We start from the raw sequence: 14,923 nt of genomic DNA, 5'->3' as shown, positions 1-14,923 counted from the left end.
AATGTTTCTCTGAGGTACTGAGGATTCCGCTGGAAGTGGATTCATCACTCTTTCCAACCTGGAAGCTTTTATATAACTAGATGAATCAAGGACTCACGGTGCGGACGGAATAGGTAGTTGGGATTTATGGAGCTGTTGTTTCCTCGCACATATCGTGTGTCAGCATACCTTTTCTGACTCTTTATCACACGAAACAACTCCCTCTGTTTCAGAAAATCACCCATATTTTACATTTAATCTCTAATCACTTTTTGTTAGCTTCTACCATCTGCAATCCATTCAGGCTTGTCTAATTCATTTTGCGCCTTCATAGAATTCCGACTAAGTCACCTTTCTTTAGTAAGTGACTTTGGCATTATCTTTAAAAAGATCCGGAATGCTTTTGTCCAACTTGGGCAAGTAGCTCCAATTTCTCGCATTTCTTTTAACTACTATTCCTTGTGAGAAAACATAGAAAAGGAGAAATGCAAGTGGGCCTTTGTAAGCCTTGGTTTTGTATTTTCAACCAGTTTGGGTATTGTGGAAAAGGGCAATAACTACCAAGCTAGAGTCTATTATTTCTGACAAACATCAATGATAGCCATTCATCTTGATGAAGCGGTTTTAATTTGCCACAGCAATAATGATTTTGCTTGAGGGAGTAAAGAAGACATCTAGCTAGTGATGGCAGGAAGAATAAACATGGCAGAAATAACATTCTGCATTAGAGTTTGAAACTATTGAAACTAAATACGTTTAGGAGATAAGCTTTAGAGAGCCAGCAGTAGACCACTGCTTACTGACTGAGAACTGTACCCCAGCATGTAGTACAGACGAAAACCTGGGATTGCAGAAAAAAGTAATAGAGGATCAGAATGATAGAAATACACACACAGCTGGGCGCAGTGGCTCAAGCCTGAAATTCCAGCACTTTGGGAGGCCGAGGCGGGCGGATCACGAGGTCAGGAGATCGAGACCATCCTGGCGAACACGGTGAAACCCAGTCTCTACTAAAAATAAAAAAAAATAGCCGGGCGTGGTGGTGGCACCTGTAGTCCCAGCTACTCGGGAGGCCGAGGCAGGACAATGGCAGGAACCGGGAAGGCAGAGCTTGCAGTGAGCTGAGATCCGGCCATTGCACTCCAGCCTGGGCGACAGAGCGAGACTCCGTCTCAAAAAAAAAAAAAAAAAATACACACACACACACAAAAGGAAAGAGAGAGAGACATAAGATAGAAGTAACATCATACTTGCTGTTTTTAACCATTATAAGCATACACTTCTGGCTGGACATGATAACTCACTGTAATCCCAGCACTTTGGGAGGTTGAGGTGGGAGAATTGTTTGAGCCCAGGAGTTTGAGACCAGACTGGGCAATGTGGTGAAACCCTTTTTCTACAAAATAATAATAATAATAATAATAATAATAATAATAATAATAAAACATTAGCGGGGAGTGGCAGCATGCGCCTGTAGTTGCAGCTGTTTGGGAAGATCGCTGGAGCATGGAAGATTGAGGCTGCAGTGAGCCATGATTGTGCCACTGCATTCCAGCCTGGGCAACAGAACAAGATTCTGTCTCAAAAAATGAAAAAAAAAGTAAAAAAGAAAAAAGAAAATTCATACAGTTCTATGGCTTTAAAGATATTGATGCTGTTGGACATCCATCACCACTATTCATCTCCCAAATTTTCATCATACTCTGCTGAAATACTTTACACAGTAGCACCTTATATTTCTTCTTCTCCTTCCCTTTGCCCCAGCCCCTGGCAAAACCATCATTCTACTTTCTGGCTCTCTGACTTTGATTATTCTTCGTTTTTAACCTCTGTGTGTCCTTATGCCTAAAGTGAGTCTCTTGTGGGCAACATACAGTTGGATCCTGTTACTTATTAACTTACTATTCAACGCGTCCTGCCAACCTATGTCTTTGGTTTGAGAGTGATTCTTTTTCCAGGGCTCCCATAAAAAAAGTACTACACTACTCACTGAGTGGCTTAAACAACAGAAATTCACTTCACCACAATCCTAGAGGGTAGAAGTCTGAGATCAAGGTTTGGGCAGTGTTGGTTTCTTCTAAGCCCTCTCTCCTTGACTTGTGGATGGGCTGTCTTCTTCCTGTGTCTTCACATGAACTTTCCTTTATGTGTTCATGTCCTAACTTCCCCTTCTTAGAAGGGCACCAGTCATGTTGGATTAGGGCTCACCTTAAGGATGACATTTTAAGTTAATTACGTCTTCAAAGTCTCTATCTCCAAATACAGTCCTTTGTGAGGTACTGGTGGTTAGAACTTCAATGTATAACTCTTTGTGGGGAGCAGGGACATAATTCAGCCTCAAACAGGGAGTTAAATCCATTTATATTTAAAATAATTATTTAAAGGGTAGCTCTTACTTTTACCATTTTGCTGTTATTCAATTTTCATATGTCTTTCAGCATTTTTGTCCCTCATTTGACCCATTACTATTATCCTCTATGTTTAGTTGATCTTTTTGTAGTGTCATATGGTGATCCTCTCCTCATTTCTTTTTTACATATTCTATAAATATTTTCTTTATGGTTTCCATGGAGATTACATATAACCTCCTACAATGATGGCAGTATCTTAAATTGACACCAATTTAACTTCAATCGGATACAAAAACTTCAATCCTTACCAGTCTGCTCCCTTTATGCTATTGCTGTCATAAATTACATCTTTATATATAATGTAACTATTAGCATAAATGCATAATTATTTTATGCATTTATCTTTAAATACTGTAGAAAATGAAAATGGGGGTTTTAAGTCAAACTTACTATAATTTTTTAATATATATTTTCATGTATTTACCTGTACTAGGGACCCTTTCTTTACTTGAGTCTTCAAGTGACTGTGTAGTGCTGTTTCATTTCAAATTGAAGGACTTTCTTGTAGGAAACATATATTGGTAATAAACTCACTCGTATTTTGATTGTCTGGGAATGTCTTAATTTCCCTTTCATTTTGGAAGGATAGTTTTCCTAGATGTAGAATTCTTAGTTGACATTTTTTCAGCAATTAAATGTATTATCCATTACTTTCTTTTCTTTTCTCTTTTCTTTTCTTTTTCTTTTTCTTTTCTTGTTTTCAGATGGATACTTGCTCTGTTGCCCAGCCTAGAGTGCAGGGGTGCAATCTCAGCTCACTGCAACCTCTGCCTCCCAGGATCAAGCTATTCTCTTGTCTCAGCCTCCCAAGTAGCTGGGATTACAGGTGCCTGCCATCATGCCTGGCCAATTTTTGTCTTTTTAGTAGAAATGGGGTTTCACCATGTTGGCCAGGCCAGTCTTGAATTCCTGACCTCAAGTGATCCACCCATCTCAGCCTCCCAAAGTACTGGAATGACAGGTGTGAGCCACTGCACCCAGCCTATCCATTTGCTTTCTAAACTGTGAGATGTCTGCGGAGAAATATGTTGATAGTCTTATTATGGATCCCTTGTTTATAAGGACTTGCTTTTCTCTTTCTGCTTTTAAGATTCTCTCTTCTTCTTTGGCTCTTAACAGTTTGATTATTATGTGTCTTGCTGTGGCTCTCTTTATGTTTATACTACTAGGAGTTCATTAAGCTCCTTGAATTTGTATATCTATGTCTTTCCTCAAATTTGGAAAGTTTATATTCATTAATTTAAATTCAGATCTGTAATCATTGTTGTAAATTCATTATCTAGTAAGTCTGATGCATATGTTTCTTCAGTGACTGTATCTGGAGATTTATTTAGACCCTTTGAATGGCCTGTTTCCCTGTTTCTTTGTATGCCTTGTGATTTTTGTTAAAAAAATAAGCATTTGAAAAGAATTAACTACCGCCCTTAATCTTTGCAGAATATAGTAGAAAATGTTCGCTAATTAGTGGGCCTCTTAGCCTTGAGACCAATCTGGACTGAAGACTTTCGGTGTTTTCAGGTTTTGGGGGGCACGTGTCCTATCTGGGTTTGTGTGTACCTTTTGTTGTGTTTTTGTTTTCATTTTTTCCCCAGCTGCTTTTAAACATAATAATATTCCAAAGAATGTCATCTCATCTTCTCATTGGGGCCTTTTATATGTGTTCTATTGTGTTCCTCTGCCTGGAATCCCTTACTCCAAGGTACCCATGGGTTTGCAATTTTGCTGCAGTTTTCTATATAGCAGTGCTTGTCACAGCCTCTCATGGCTTCTAGCCAGAGATCCCAATTATGCTGCCCTTCCTCATCTGACCTGCAAATCAGGAAAGACAGAGCTCAGTCTCTCAGGCAGCCCACAGAGAGACCATCGTGCTGCCAACCACTTTCCCTCTGCTTCTCCATCCCCAGAGAGGAAACTAGTCATCGGGCCGCTTCCTCTCAACTGCACTGTGCCACACAAGTCATGGTATGAAACAAGGGAGGAGAGTAAAACATCATGAAATATAGTCCTATTTCAAATATTTTTTTTTCTCACTGGGCATTTGCTTGGTTGTTATAGATGTTTTACTGTTATTTAGAGCTCCTATAAAATTATTTTAATCTTTCGGTAGTCGTTTCTTTGGTGTTTCCATGGGGAAATACGGGTCTGGAGCTTTCTGTCTCACTGTCTACTGATGCTATCACCAAACTTGCTGGATTATTTTGATATAATATTGAGAAAATTAAACATTTAGAAAACAAAATTTTGGAATTCAATATAATTCTCACATCATGCAGCAAAATAATGTTTAGATGTTATTAAAAAAAACTTATTTTAAAAAAGAAATAAAAATACCTAAAACATATCTTAACCCATTTGGAATAGTGAAGTACTTACTAAGAATGAAACCACATAATATGTTCAATATAATTTGTGTTTAATGAAGGATTATATTGTTACCCAAATTTATTCTAACTTAGCAATGGAAGATAAATTTTGACTGGGTGTGGTTGCACATGTCTGCAGTCCCAACACTTTAGGAGGCTACGGTGGGAGTGTCACTTGAGCTGGGGGTTTGAGACCAGTCTGGGCAATATAGTTAGACTCCATCTCTACAAAAGATTTGTTTTTTAATTATCTGGGCATGGTGGCACAAGCCTGTGCTACCAGCTATTAGGGAGGCTGAGGTGGGAGTATTGCTTGATCCTGGGAGGTTGAGGCTGCAATGATCCATGATTGTGCCACTGCACTCCCACCTGGGCAACAGAGTTAGACCCTGACTCAAAACAAACAAACTAAACTTGCTATAATTACTGTTGTTTTATGCATAGTTTTAATCAAATGCTCCACGAGTTCCACATACACCCAGACATATTCTTTTCTTCTTATGGAATCGTTTAAAATATGTGTGAGAAAATGTATATTTATATGTACACCTTTCAGCTGCAAATAATAGAATCAACTATGCAATGGATTTAAAGTATAGCAAATAAACTATAATAAATATAACAGAATGTTCAGAATTGCGATATTACTCCTAAATTGGTTGATTTTCTGCCTCAAAAATAAGGTAGCAGGTCCAGGTTGTTGACACGTCTTTTCTGTTCCATACATGCTGTTGTCTCCATCCTCGGATTGTAGCAAAATCACACCAATAGTTCTACATTTGAAACCTAGACACAGAAGTTTTCAGAGTAAAATAGATATGCACTTTATTAGCATCCTGCAATGTTTCCCAGAAGTACTGCTGTGGACTTCCCCTCACATCTCATTCTACTGAATTGGGTCCCAAGCCCTCTGCTAAGCAAATTCCTGGGAAAAGTAAGAAAGAAATGCCTTAGTTTGATTGGACAAATTATACAGGGTGAAATGAATTTTGAGTTGACAGCCACTCTATCCAATAAACAAATGAATTCTTTAAAAATTATTCTGTGATAGTGCAAGTCCCAACAGGAGAAAAGGTGTTTCATGAAATTCAGGAAATAAATCAGTGCACTTGAACAAAGAAACCATTATGGGTTTTAGTTCAATGATAAATACTTCAATGTTTAAAATATATGTAATGTTACTTAAAGTATCTTTTGTATAGAACTTAGTAAATATCATCTCTGTTGTCATCTATGGGAATGAGTGAAGGCTTCCTTCTCTCTAAGTGCATGCATTTTTCTCATAATGCTATTTTTCTCATCATGCTGTTAATTGTAACTTGGTGTAAAAGTAGTCATAAGGAACAAATGAGATTTTTAATTAAATTTTGACATCTTAAAAATGAGAGAAATAAAACCAAAGATTATCATCCTTTCACTGGAAAACACATCTTTGATTTTCACCAATGAGAATATAAACATTTATTTGAATGTATTTAAGGTGTCTTAATTCCTTTGGAGATCACATTTTAAGTCATTATCATTAAAGAACTGAAAATGCCTAGAATACATTTTTTATCTGGGTATTTCCTCAATAACAACAACATTTTAACAATGTTTCTCTCTATGACAGTGAGCCAAGGAGGTGTTGCATTGGTCTCTGACATGTGTCCAGATCCTGGGATTCCAGAAAATGGTAGAAGAGCAGGTTCTGACTTCAGGTAAGAGATACAATAGTGATGGAAAAAAGCATGTTATTTTTAAGACATATATAATTTCAGCTTGCAGTTTAGTTTAACTCTTTTGTTCTTTTGAGGTAAAGATAAAACTTTGCAATCATTATGCAACTATATTATCTGTAGAATTCTAAAACATATCATACTGAAAAATTCCAGGTACTCTAGAGTCAGCACCTTATACTCTAGGAACCAATAATAAAAATTTAACTCTAAATATGTGTAATCAAAATTTGTCTTCAGAGAGTTTATTTTTTGTTTATAATCTGTTAAATTTTCTGTATTAGTCCCTTCTCACACTGCTAATAAGGACATACCAGAGACTGGGTAATTTATAAAGGAAAGAGGTTTAATTCAGCATGGCTGAGGAGGTCTCAGGAACCTTACAATCATGACAGAAGGGACAGCAAACACATCCTTCTTCATATGGCGACAGGAAGGAGAAGAATGAGCAAAGTGGAGGAAAATCCCCTTAAAAAACCATCAGATCTCATGAGAACTCACTACCATGAGAATAGCATGAGGGTAACTGCCCCCATGATTCAATTACCTCTCACCGGTCCCTCCCACAACATGTGGAGATTACGAGTGCTACAATTCAAGATGAGATTTGGGTGGGGACACAGCCAAACCATGTAAATCTCATATTCCATTTTTTTTAATGTTTAAAGATAGAAGGTAAAATATTTAATTATCACCTCATAGTTATTTCATTAAAAAACTTTAGGAATGATGAATGTTAGTATCAGCCAATAAAGTTTATTCAGAAAATGTGACTCATTTTACTAGGATTATGATGATACTGATTTTCTGTTGCTACATTATGAATACAGTAGTGATAATAGTCCTATTACCTTAGATTTTTACACTTATTTCAGTGAGTTCAAGAATTGTAACATATTCCATCTTACAAGATGGATACTATTATTAGAAGCAGCTGTGAAATAAAATAGTAAAGAGAAGCAAGATACGTGTTTTTCCTTCTTACAATGTCACCATTTTTGAAAAAAATTCGAAAAAGGTTCAGAAAGCTAAGGCTACTGAAGTGGCCTACAAATGGAAGAAAGGTACTGATACTATTAGAGAGGGAAGAAGAAATGTTATTTAATAAAATTGGAGTAACAACGGTAGTTTTAAAAGGAATAGAAAAATAAAAAAATGGCAGTGTGTCTATAATGAAGTTGGTAAAATGGTGTATTATTTTACATGAAAAGGATACAAAGTATAGATATGAAGAAATAGAGTGTTGGAATGGATATAGGTTAACTATTACACATCTTGACTAATATATTAAAAAGTTTGTGGTTTCGCTGAAGTCCCTTTGAGGCAGAGCTTGAGATGAAAATTCTTATTGAAGTAATTTATTGGAAAAGTGCTCTCAGGAGGAGTGGAGTAGAGGAAGTGGAATAGAATTGGAGTAAAAAGCTAAGCAGAAAGATGCTTTTACTGGAGACTCACTTCAGTCTGTTCCCATGGGGAGTTCTGGGATACAAGTTGTACTGACAAGCAGGCCTCACCTTTTGTACCCACTTTCCTGCCTGTCAATCAATGACTTCCTTCCTTTGGCTCAGGGAAGTTCTCCAGAGGAAGAGTTGCTTGTGAAGAGTTATGAGCAATCCAGTGAGTGTGGTGCATGGATGCACCAGCTCATAGCTAAAAGAAGGATGCTGGTTTCCAGTATCATATTATAAAATAGTGATCATTTGAAGTCATTCAGGAATTTTATCTCTTTCAAAAAGAAAGCAACCCGATAAAATTGCACATTCTTCCAAGGGCTTTCCATTCTATGTCTTCCTTCCTTGTGTCAACAGTCACCTCTTTCATGTCCCTCTTGTTGAGGAAAAATCTTCTTCCTGCTTCCCTTTCCTTCTGTGCCCCTTTGTTAGAGTTGACAACAGTGCATCATCACGATGTGCTCACACATCTGTTGTCTCACCTGTCTTAAGCGTCTCCAGAATGGAGAGTGTCTTATCTTTGCATCGTCAGTGACTAAAACTGTGTGTTTGGCACAAATAAACTCTTCTCCATATCAAATGTACTTTGTGTATCGGGGAACTGCCCATCTTGTATCCTGATCCCAGAAACCTAGAAACTTCTTTGGTCAGTTTTACAGAGCTTTATTTTAAAAACAAAACAAATTAACTCATATCTGAGAATACCAAATTCTTCAAATTGCATTTCATGTTAAAAAAAAATGACAGAGAAAATGCTTAAGCTATAAAAGTTAACAGGGAAGTTGTGAATATTCAGGCCAATGTCTCCTTAGCACAAGGGCAATAATGAAGCTTTTAATCATATCCTAGGTGAGTAAGCCAATCTTTATTCCATTTCATTCTCAGATCGGACTTATTTCTGGAAAAGAGGTTTAAATTCAGGATGTACATTAACTCTGAGGGCTGTGTTGATCTGGCTGGGGTGGAGGTAGCAAGAATCTAGGTTGTGCAGATGTATGGCCCGTCAGGAATGGAATATAGATAAGGTTTCTGTAGAACTTTATCTCAGAAGATAATTTCAATCTGTCACTTTCCTTGTTTTTTGGGAAATCATTATGTTGTTTATTTGTCTCTATGTTTGTAGCAATAGCAATCAAATATTGTAACACCTGGGAAAATGATTTGAAAGACTAAATTTTCTCTTAAATACACGAGTAAAATGTTGTTTGTATCAGCTATGGGGTGTGTATGTGTATACAAATATATACATAACAGAGATAAGCTAGTTATAGTAGCTGTTTTGATAGATTTCTTAGAACTTTCTCCCTAGCTGATTTTGTTATCTACAAATAAAAGGATTTTTAATTTTTGCTTTCCAATCTGAATTTTTTAAAATTTCTTGTTCTTGTGTAAATGCACTGGTTAGAAACTATTTTCCAAGATTGAATAGAAATGGTGAGACATCTCTGCCTTTATTCCTGAGCTTAAGTGGAAAGCGTTCTGGCTTTCATTATAATTATGACATCGCTTGTTGGTTGTTCATAGATGCCCTTTATGAGGTTGAGGAAGTATCCTTCTATTTGTAGTTTTTTGAGGGGGGTGTGTGTGTGTGTTTTAATCAGACATGAATTTGGAATTTTTTCAAAAGCTGTGTCTACATCTATTGAGATGACTGTTTTTTGTTTGTATATTTTGTGAATATGAGGACTTAACTGATTTCCCAATGTTAAAAATGAACTTATATTCTGGAATAAAATTAATTTGTAATGATGTATTTTTCTTTTTATGGATTATTGAATTTGACTTGTTAAAACGTTTAGTTTTTTACAGGTATGTTTATGAGTTATCATAGGCTGTAGTCTTTCCTTATAAAGACTTTTTTTTTTCCTGTCCGAGTAATAATGGTCTCAAAATTAATTGAAAACTGTTCTCTCCTCTGGAATACCATAGAAGAGTTTGTGTATAATTGTTAATATTTCATTGCTAAATGTTTGGAATAATTCACCAGGGAAGCTACCTGGAATTGGAATTTTCTTGCAAGTATGTTTTAAATTACAGGTTGAACTTCTTTTCTACTTACAGGCTCATGTAGATTATCTACTTCTACTTCAGTGAGCTTTGATAGTGTGTATCTTTCAAGAAATTTTAAAATTTCATCTAAGTTGTCAAATTTGTTGGCTTAAAATTATTCTTATTTTTCTTTATTATCCCATAAATGAGTAGTAATTTCACAGCTCAAATTCTTGATATTCGTAATCTTTAAAAAGTCTTACTTGGTCCATCTGGCTATTAACATGTTAACATTATTGAACTTCTCCAAAAACTACAATTTACTTTTATATACATTTATCTATTGTTTAGTTTGTCTTCAATTTCATTGACTTCTGCTCTGACTTCTTATTAATTTATTTTCTCTGTTTACTGTGGGCTCCATTTGTTCTTCTTTTTCTAGTGTCTTAAGGTTGAAGCTGAGATCAGTAATGATGGTAGATACAATCTTTTGAAAAGTTTCTAATTTTCTAATGAAAATTAAAAATGAAAATTACAATTTTATTTCTAATGAAAATTAGAAAACTTTAGCTTTGTCATGGGCTCAAATTTTGTCAGTCATTTTCCTTGAAGTAGAAGACTCATTCACTTTTTCTAAACACCTGACAAATACTCAAATCTTAGCAGTGATAGTTTATCTATCATTCTTTAAATAAAGAGGAGTTCAATAGAAAACCAAGCAGCCAGCTCAACTCAAAACTGAAACAATTACATAGATGTTTGTTTCTCCAGAACTCCCTCAGGCTTACCATGCCCCAGACACGCCTTAGGTATTCAAGTGTTACGATTTATTAAAACAATCATTTTCCCTGCTCCCTCAAGGACTTTCTTAAGTGACACTGGACCTTTTCTCTGCTACTGCCTAGTGCTGTTGCTTGATTGGTGCAAAATCGGCATCAGTTTTTCCCATCATTGTTTTTGCACTGTCAATGTAAATGACAACACAGTGAATGTTGATGTTTTAAAAGGAGGGAAGGCTGGGCGCCGTAAACTGAGGTGGGTGGATCACGAGGTCAGGATTTCGAGACCAGCCTGGCCAACATGGTGAAACCCTGTCTTTACTAAAAATACAAAAATTAGCTGGGCATGTTGGTGTGCACCTGTAGTCCCAGCTACTTGGGAGGCTGAGGCAGGAGAATCACTTGAACCCAGGAGCCGAGATCACACCACTGCCCTCCAGCCTGGGGGACAGAGCAAGACTCTGTCTCAAAAAAAAAAAAAAAAAAAAAAAAGAGGGAAGATACTTTTTAATAGTGTTTTGAGACCCTCTTTAATGAAAGGTAATTCAGTTTTATTTTCTAAATTCTTGTAATCAAAACTAATGACTAATCATGTAATCCAGACTAACAACCAACATGGTCAAGATGGGTAGATGAGCTCATTTGCAGTGTAGCCTTTGTAAATATGTAACTTGGGGTTGTTTTTATTAAGAAGAGTTCACTTTTTTAGGTTGGTAAAATATTCCTCCTCTGGTTTCATTTATAATATTATTCTGGTTTCTTGAGAAATCCCTTTTCCATAGACAATCTAAATATTAATTCTATCATTATCTATAAGATACCTAAAGAAAATAAAGCATAAAATACAAAGCTTGCTTATTTGAATTCAAGTCAGTTTGGGGACAGTTTTCTGACAGTATTTTTCAACATAGACCATTGTCTAAAAGACAAAGTGTATTCATTACAACTGAATATTTATGAGTAAGATTGATGGAAGTATTCAAATACCAATATCTGAGGGAGGGAGCTCGGACAGGGATTGAGAATTTATGGGTGTGTACTGGCATCTATTGTTCATCTATCTTTCTGTGCTAACAGGATATGTAGCCTATGTCCAAGCAGATGTAATTTTCCTCGTTTTTATAAGTAGAAGTGTTGAAATTCAGAACGCTATATCTAGTCAGAGTCAGAGCTGGGAATTTAAGCTGGAATGCTACTGATCTCAAAGCTCCTGTTGACCTTGATAGTTTGTAACACAGATAATTATAATAAAAGTTTTTACACCCACTCTGCAGGACCACTGGAAAGGTGAGTGTAGTTTGCGGACTTCACACAGTAGCCAATGAGGAGTCAAGGTATGGTTGAAATTTGCCCTTGAGCTCAGCATTCCAAGTCATGCAGCTTAGCATGCGTTGCATATGCTGAACAGAAGGACAGTCTCGCTTTAATTGATCACTGTGAGGGGTGTCTCATGTTATAATTGGCACCACAGATCCATGTAGACTAGCACTGGCCATGATGCACACTGCTGGACATTACAATTTTTTTTTTTTTTTTTTTTTTTGGAGATGGTGTCTCGCTCTGTCTCCCAGGCTAGAGTACAGTGGCATGATCTTGGCTTACTACAACCTCTACCTCTCAATTCAAGCAATTCTCCTGCCTCAGCCTCCTGAGTAGCTGGAATAACAGGCGTGTACTACCATGCCTGGCTAATTTTTTTTTGCATTTTTAGTAGAGACGGGGTTTCACTATATTGGCCAGGCTCGTCTCAAACTCCTGACCTCATGATCCGCCCACCTTGGCCTCCCAAAGTGCTGGGATTACAGGCATGAGCCACAGTGCCCAGCCATATTTTTTAAATATATAATTTCACATCCTTCTATCCTTTTAAGAACATTTCAAAGATGCTGAAACTGAACTTAGGGAGCTCCCTGAATTCTTGGAAACTTGAGCTTCTCAGCTCCTTTCATGTCCTTTTATCTTTTCTTCCACAATGTGACCCCTCGACGACTGTCCACAAAGAGCTCCATGTGGCCACATCCCTGATTCTGCATGAGCTGCAGTATGTGTCCTGACACTGCCTCCTCTGCAGGTGGCACCTGCCCACCTTCAGTGTCCTGTCTTTCTTCCTTTACTTTTTTTTTTTTTTTTTTTGAGACAGAGTCTCGCTCTGTCACCCAGACTAGAGTGCAGTGACACGATCTTGGCTCACTGCAACCTTCACATCCCGGGTTCAAGCAATTCTCCTGCCTCAGCCTCCTGAGTAGCTGAGAATACAGGCACATGCTACCATGCCTGGCTAATTATTTTGTATTTTTAGTAGAGATGGGGTTTTACCAGGTTGGCCAGGCTGGTCTTGAACTCCTGACCTCAGGTGATCCATCTGCCTTGGCCTCCCAAAGTGTTGAGATTATAGGCATGAGCCACTGCATCCAGCCACTTCCTTTACTTCTTGGTCATGTTCTTCCTCAAGTATCATCTCCTTTCTGCCCCACCCGCACCACCCACGCTGATTCTTCTCGGTGGGGAGTCTTTCCACAAAGGAGTGTTACCAGTTAATGGAGAAACAGAGGAGGGGCTTTAATAGGCAAAACCGACTGAGACGGAATAGTTCTCCCTATAATTTTTTGTGCTTTCTGTAAATAGAGTATCCAGTCATACGCTGCCTAACAATGGACTGCATATATGATAGTTTTCCCTTAAGATTTTAGTGGAACTGAAAGGTTTCCATTGCCTGGTGATCTTCTAGCCCTGCTCCCTCCCAGGACAGAGCAGTACTCACATGTTTGTGGCAATCCTGATGTAAGGCAGATGTACTGTGCTGCCAGTCACAGAAAAGACTAGCACATACTTGATAATGAGAATTAATGACTGTCTTACTAGTTTATGCATTTACAATGGTATACTTTCTACTGTTATTTTAGAGTGTACTCCGTCAGCTTATAAAAAACATGAAAGTTAACTGTAAACAGCCCCCGGCAGGTCCTTCAGGTGGTATCCAGAAGAAGGAATTGTGATCATTGGACATGACAGGTTCATTCATGCGTGTCCTTGCCCCTGAAGACTTTCCAGTGGGACAAGATGTGGAGGTGGAAAACAGTGATATTGATGCTGATGCCGTGCAGGCCTAGGCTAGTGCATGTGTTCATGTCTTAGTTTATAACAAAAAGGTTTAAGAAGTAAAAAGAACAATAGAAAAAAGCTTATGAGATAAAAATATGAAGGAAAATCACTTTTGTACAGCTGCACTATGTGCTTGTGTCTTAAACTGAGTATTACTACAAAAGAGTCACAAGTTAAAACATGTAGCACAGTAGGCCAGGCATGGTGGCTCACACCTGTAATACCAGCACTTTGAGAGGCTGAGGTGGGTGGATCACGTAGTCAAGAGATCGAGACCATCCTGGCCAACACGGTGAAACCCCGTCTCTACTAAAAATACAAAAGTTAGCTGGGTGTGGTGGCGGCACCTGTAGTCCCAGCTACTCGGGAGGCTGAGGCAGAAGAATGGCGGGAACCCGGGAGGCGGAGCTTGCAGTGAGCTGAGATCGCGCCACTGCACTCCAGTCTAGGTGACAGAGTGAGACTCCCTCTCCACAAAAAAAAAAAAAAAAAAAAAAACAGAACAACAACAAAAAATTAGCTGGGTGTGGTGGCACGCACCTATAGTCCTAGCTACTTGGGAGGCTGAGACAGGAGAATCGCTTGAACCCAGGAGGTGGAGGTTGCAGTGAGCTGAGATTACGCCACTGCACTGCAGCACTGCAGCCTGGAGACAGTGAGACTCCATCTCAAAAAAAAAAAAAATTGTAACAAAGTAAAAATGTTTCAGTAAGTTAAGGTTAATTTATTATTGAAAAAAGAAAAACAGTAAATTTATTGTGGCCCAAGGATACAGTGTTTCTAAGGTCTACAGGAGTGTACAGACATGTCCTAGGCCCTCACATTCTCTCACCACTTACTCACTGACTGACGCAGAGCAACTCCCACCCTGCCAGTTCCATTCATAGGGAGTACCGTATATGAATGAGACATTTTCTGTCTTTCATACTGTATTTTTTCTGCTCCTTTTCTATGTTTAGATATATTTAGATATACAAACACTTACCACTGTGTTACAATTGCCTAAAATATTCATTACAGTAACATGCCGTTTGGGTTCATAGTCTGGGAGCCCTAGGCTGTACCATAAAGCCCAGGTATATCAGGCTACACCATCTGGGTGTGTAAGGGCACTCTATGAGGTTCGCACAA

General features: G+C 37.9%; 1 protein-coding gene across 1 annotated transcript in view; it reads left to right on the top strand.

The window, feature by feature from the left end:
* Window positions 1–14,923, top strand: part of CSMD1 (CUB and Sushi multiple domains 1) — a 2,034,615-nt gene that overhangs the window by 1,374,413 nt on the left and 645,279 nt on the right. The window contains exon 8 of the mRNA XM_015144705.3: window positions 6,366–6,453. Within this exon, the coding sequence (XP_015000191.3) occupies window positions 6,366–6,453 (88 nt within the window). The remainder of the gene's footprint in view (window positions 1–6,365; window positions 6,454–14,923) is intronic.

This window comes from Macaca mulatta, chromosome 8, assembly GCF_049350105.2.
Source record: "Macaca mulatta isolate MMU2019108-1 chromosome 8, T2T-MMU8v2.0, whole genome shotgun sequence".
Taxonomy (NCBI): domain Eukaryota; kingdom Metazoa; phylum Chordata; class Mammalia; order Primates; family Cercopithecidae; genus Macaca; species Macaca mulatta.
This window is presented reverse-complemented; position numbering and strand designations above follow the sequence as displayed.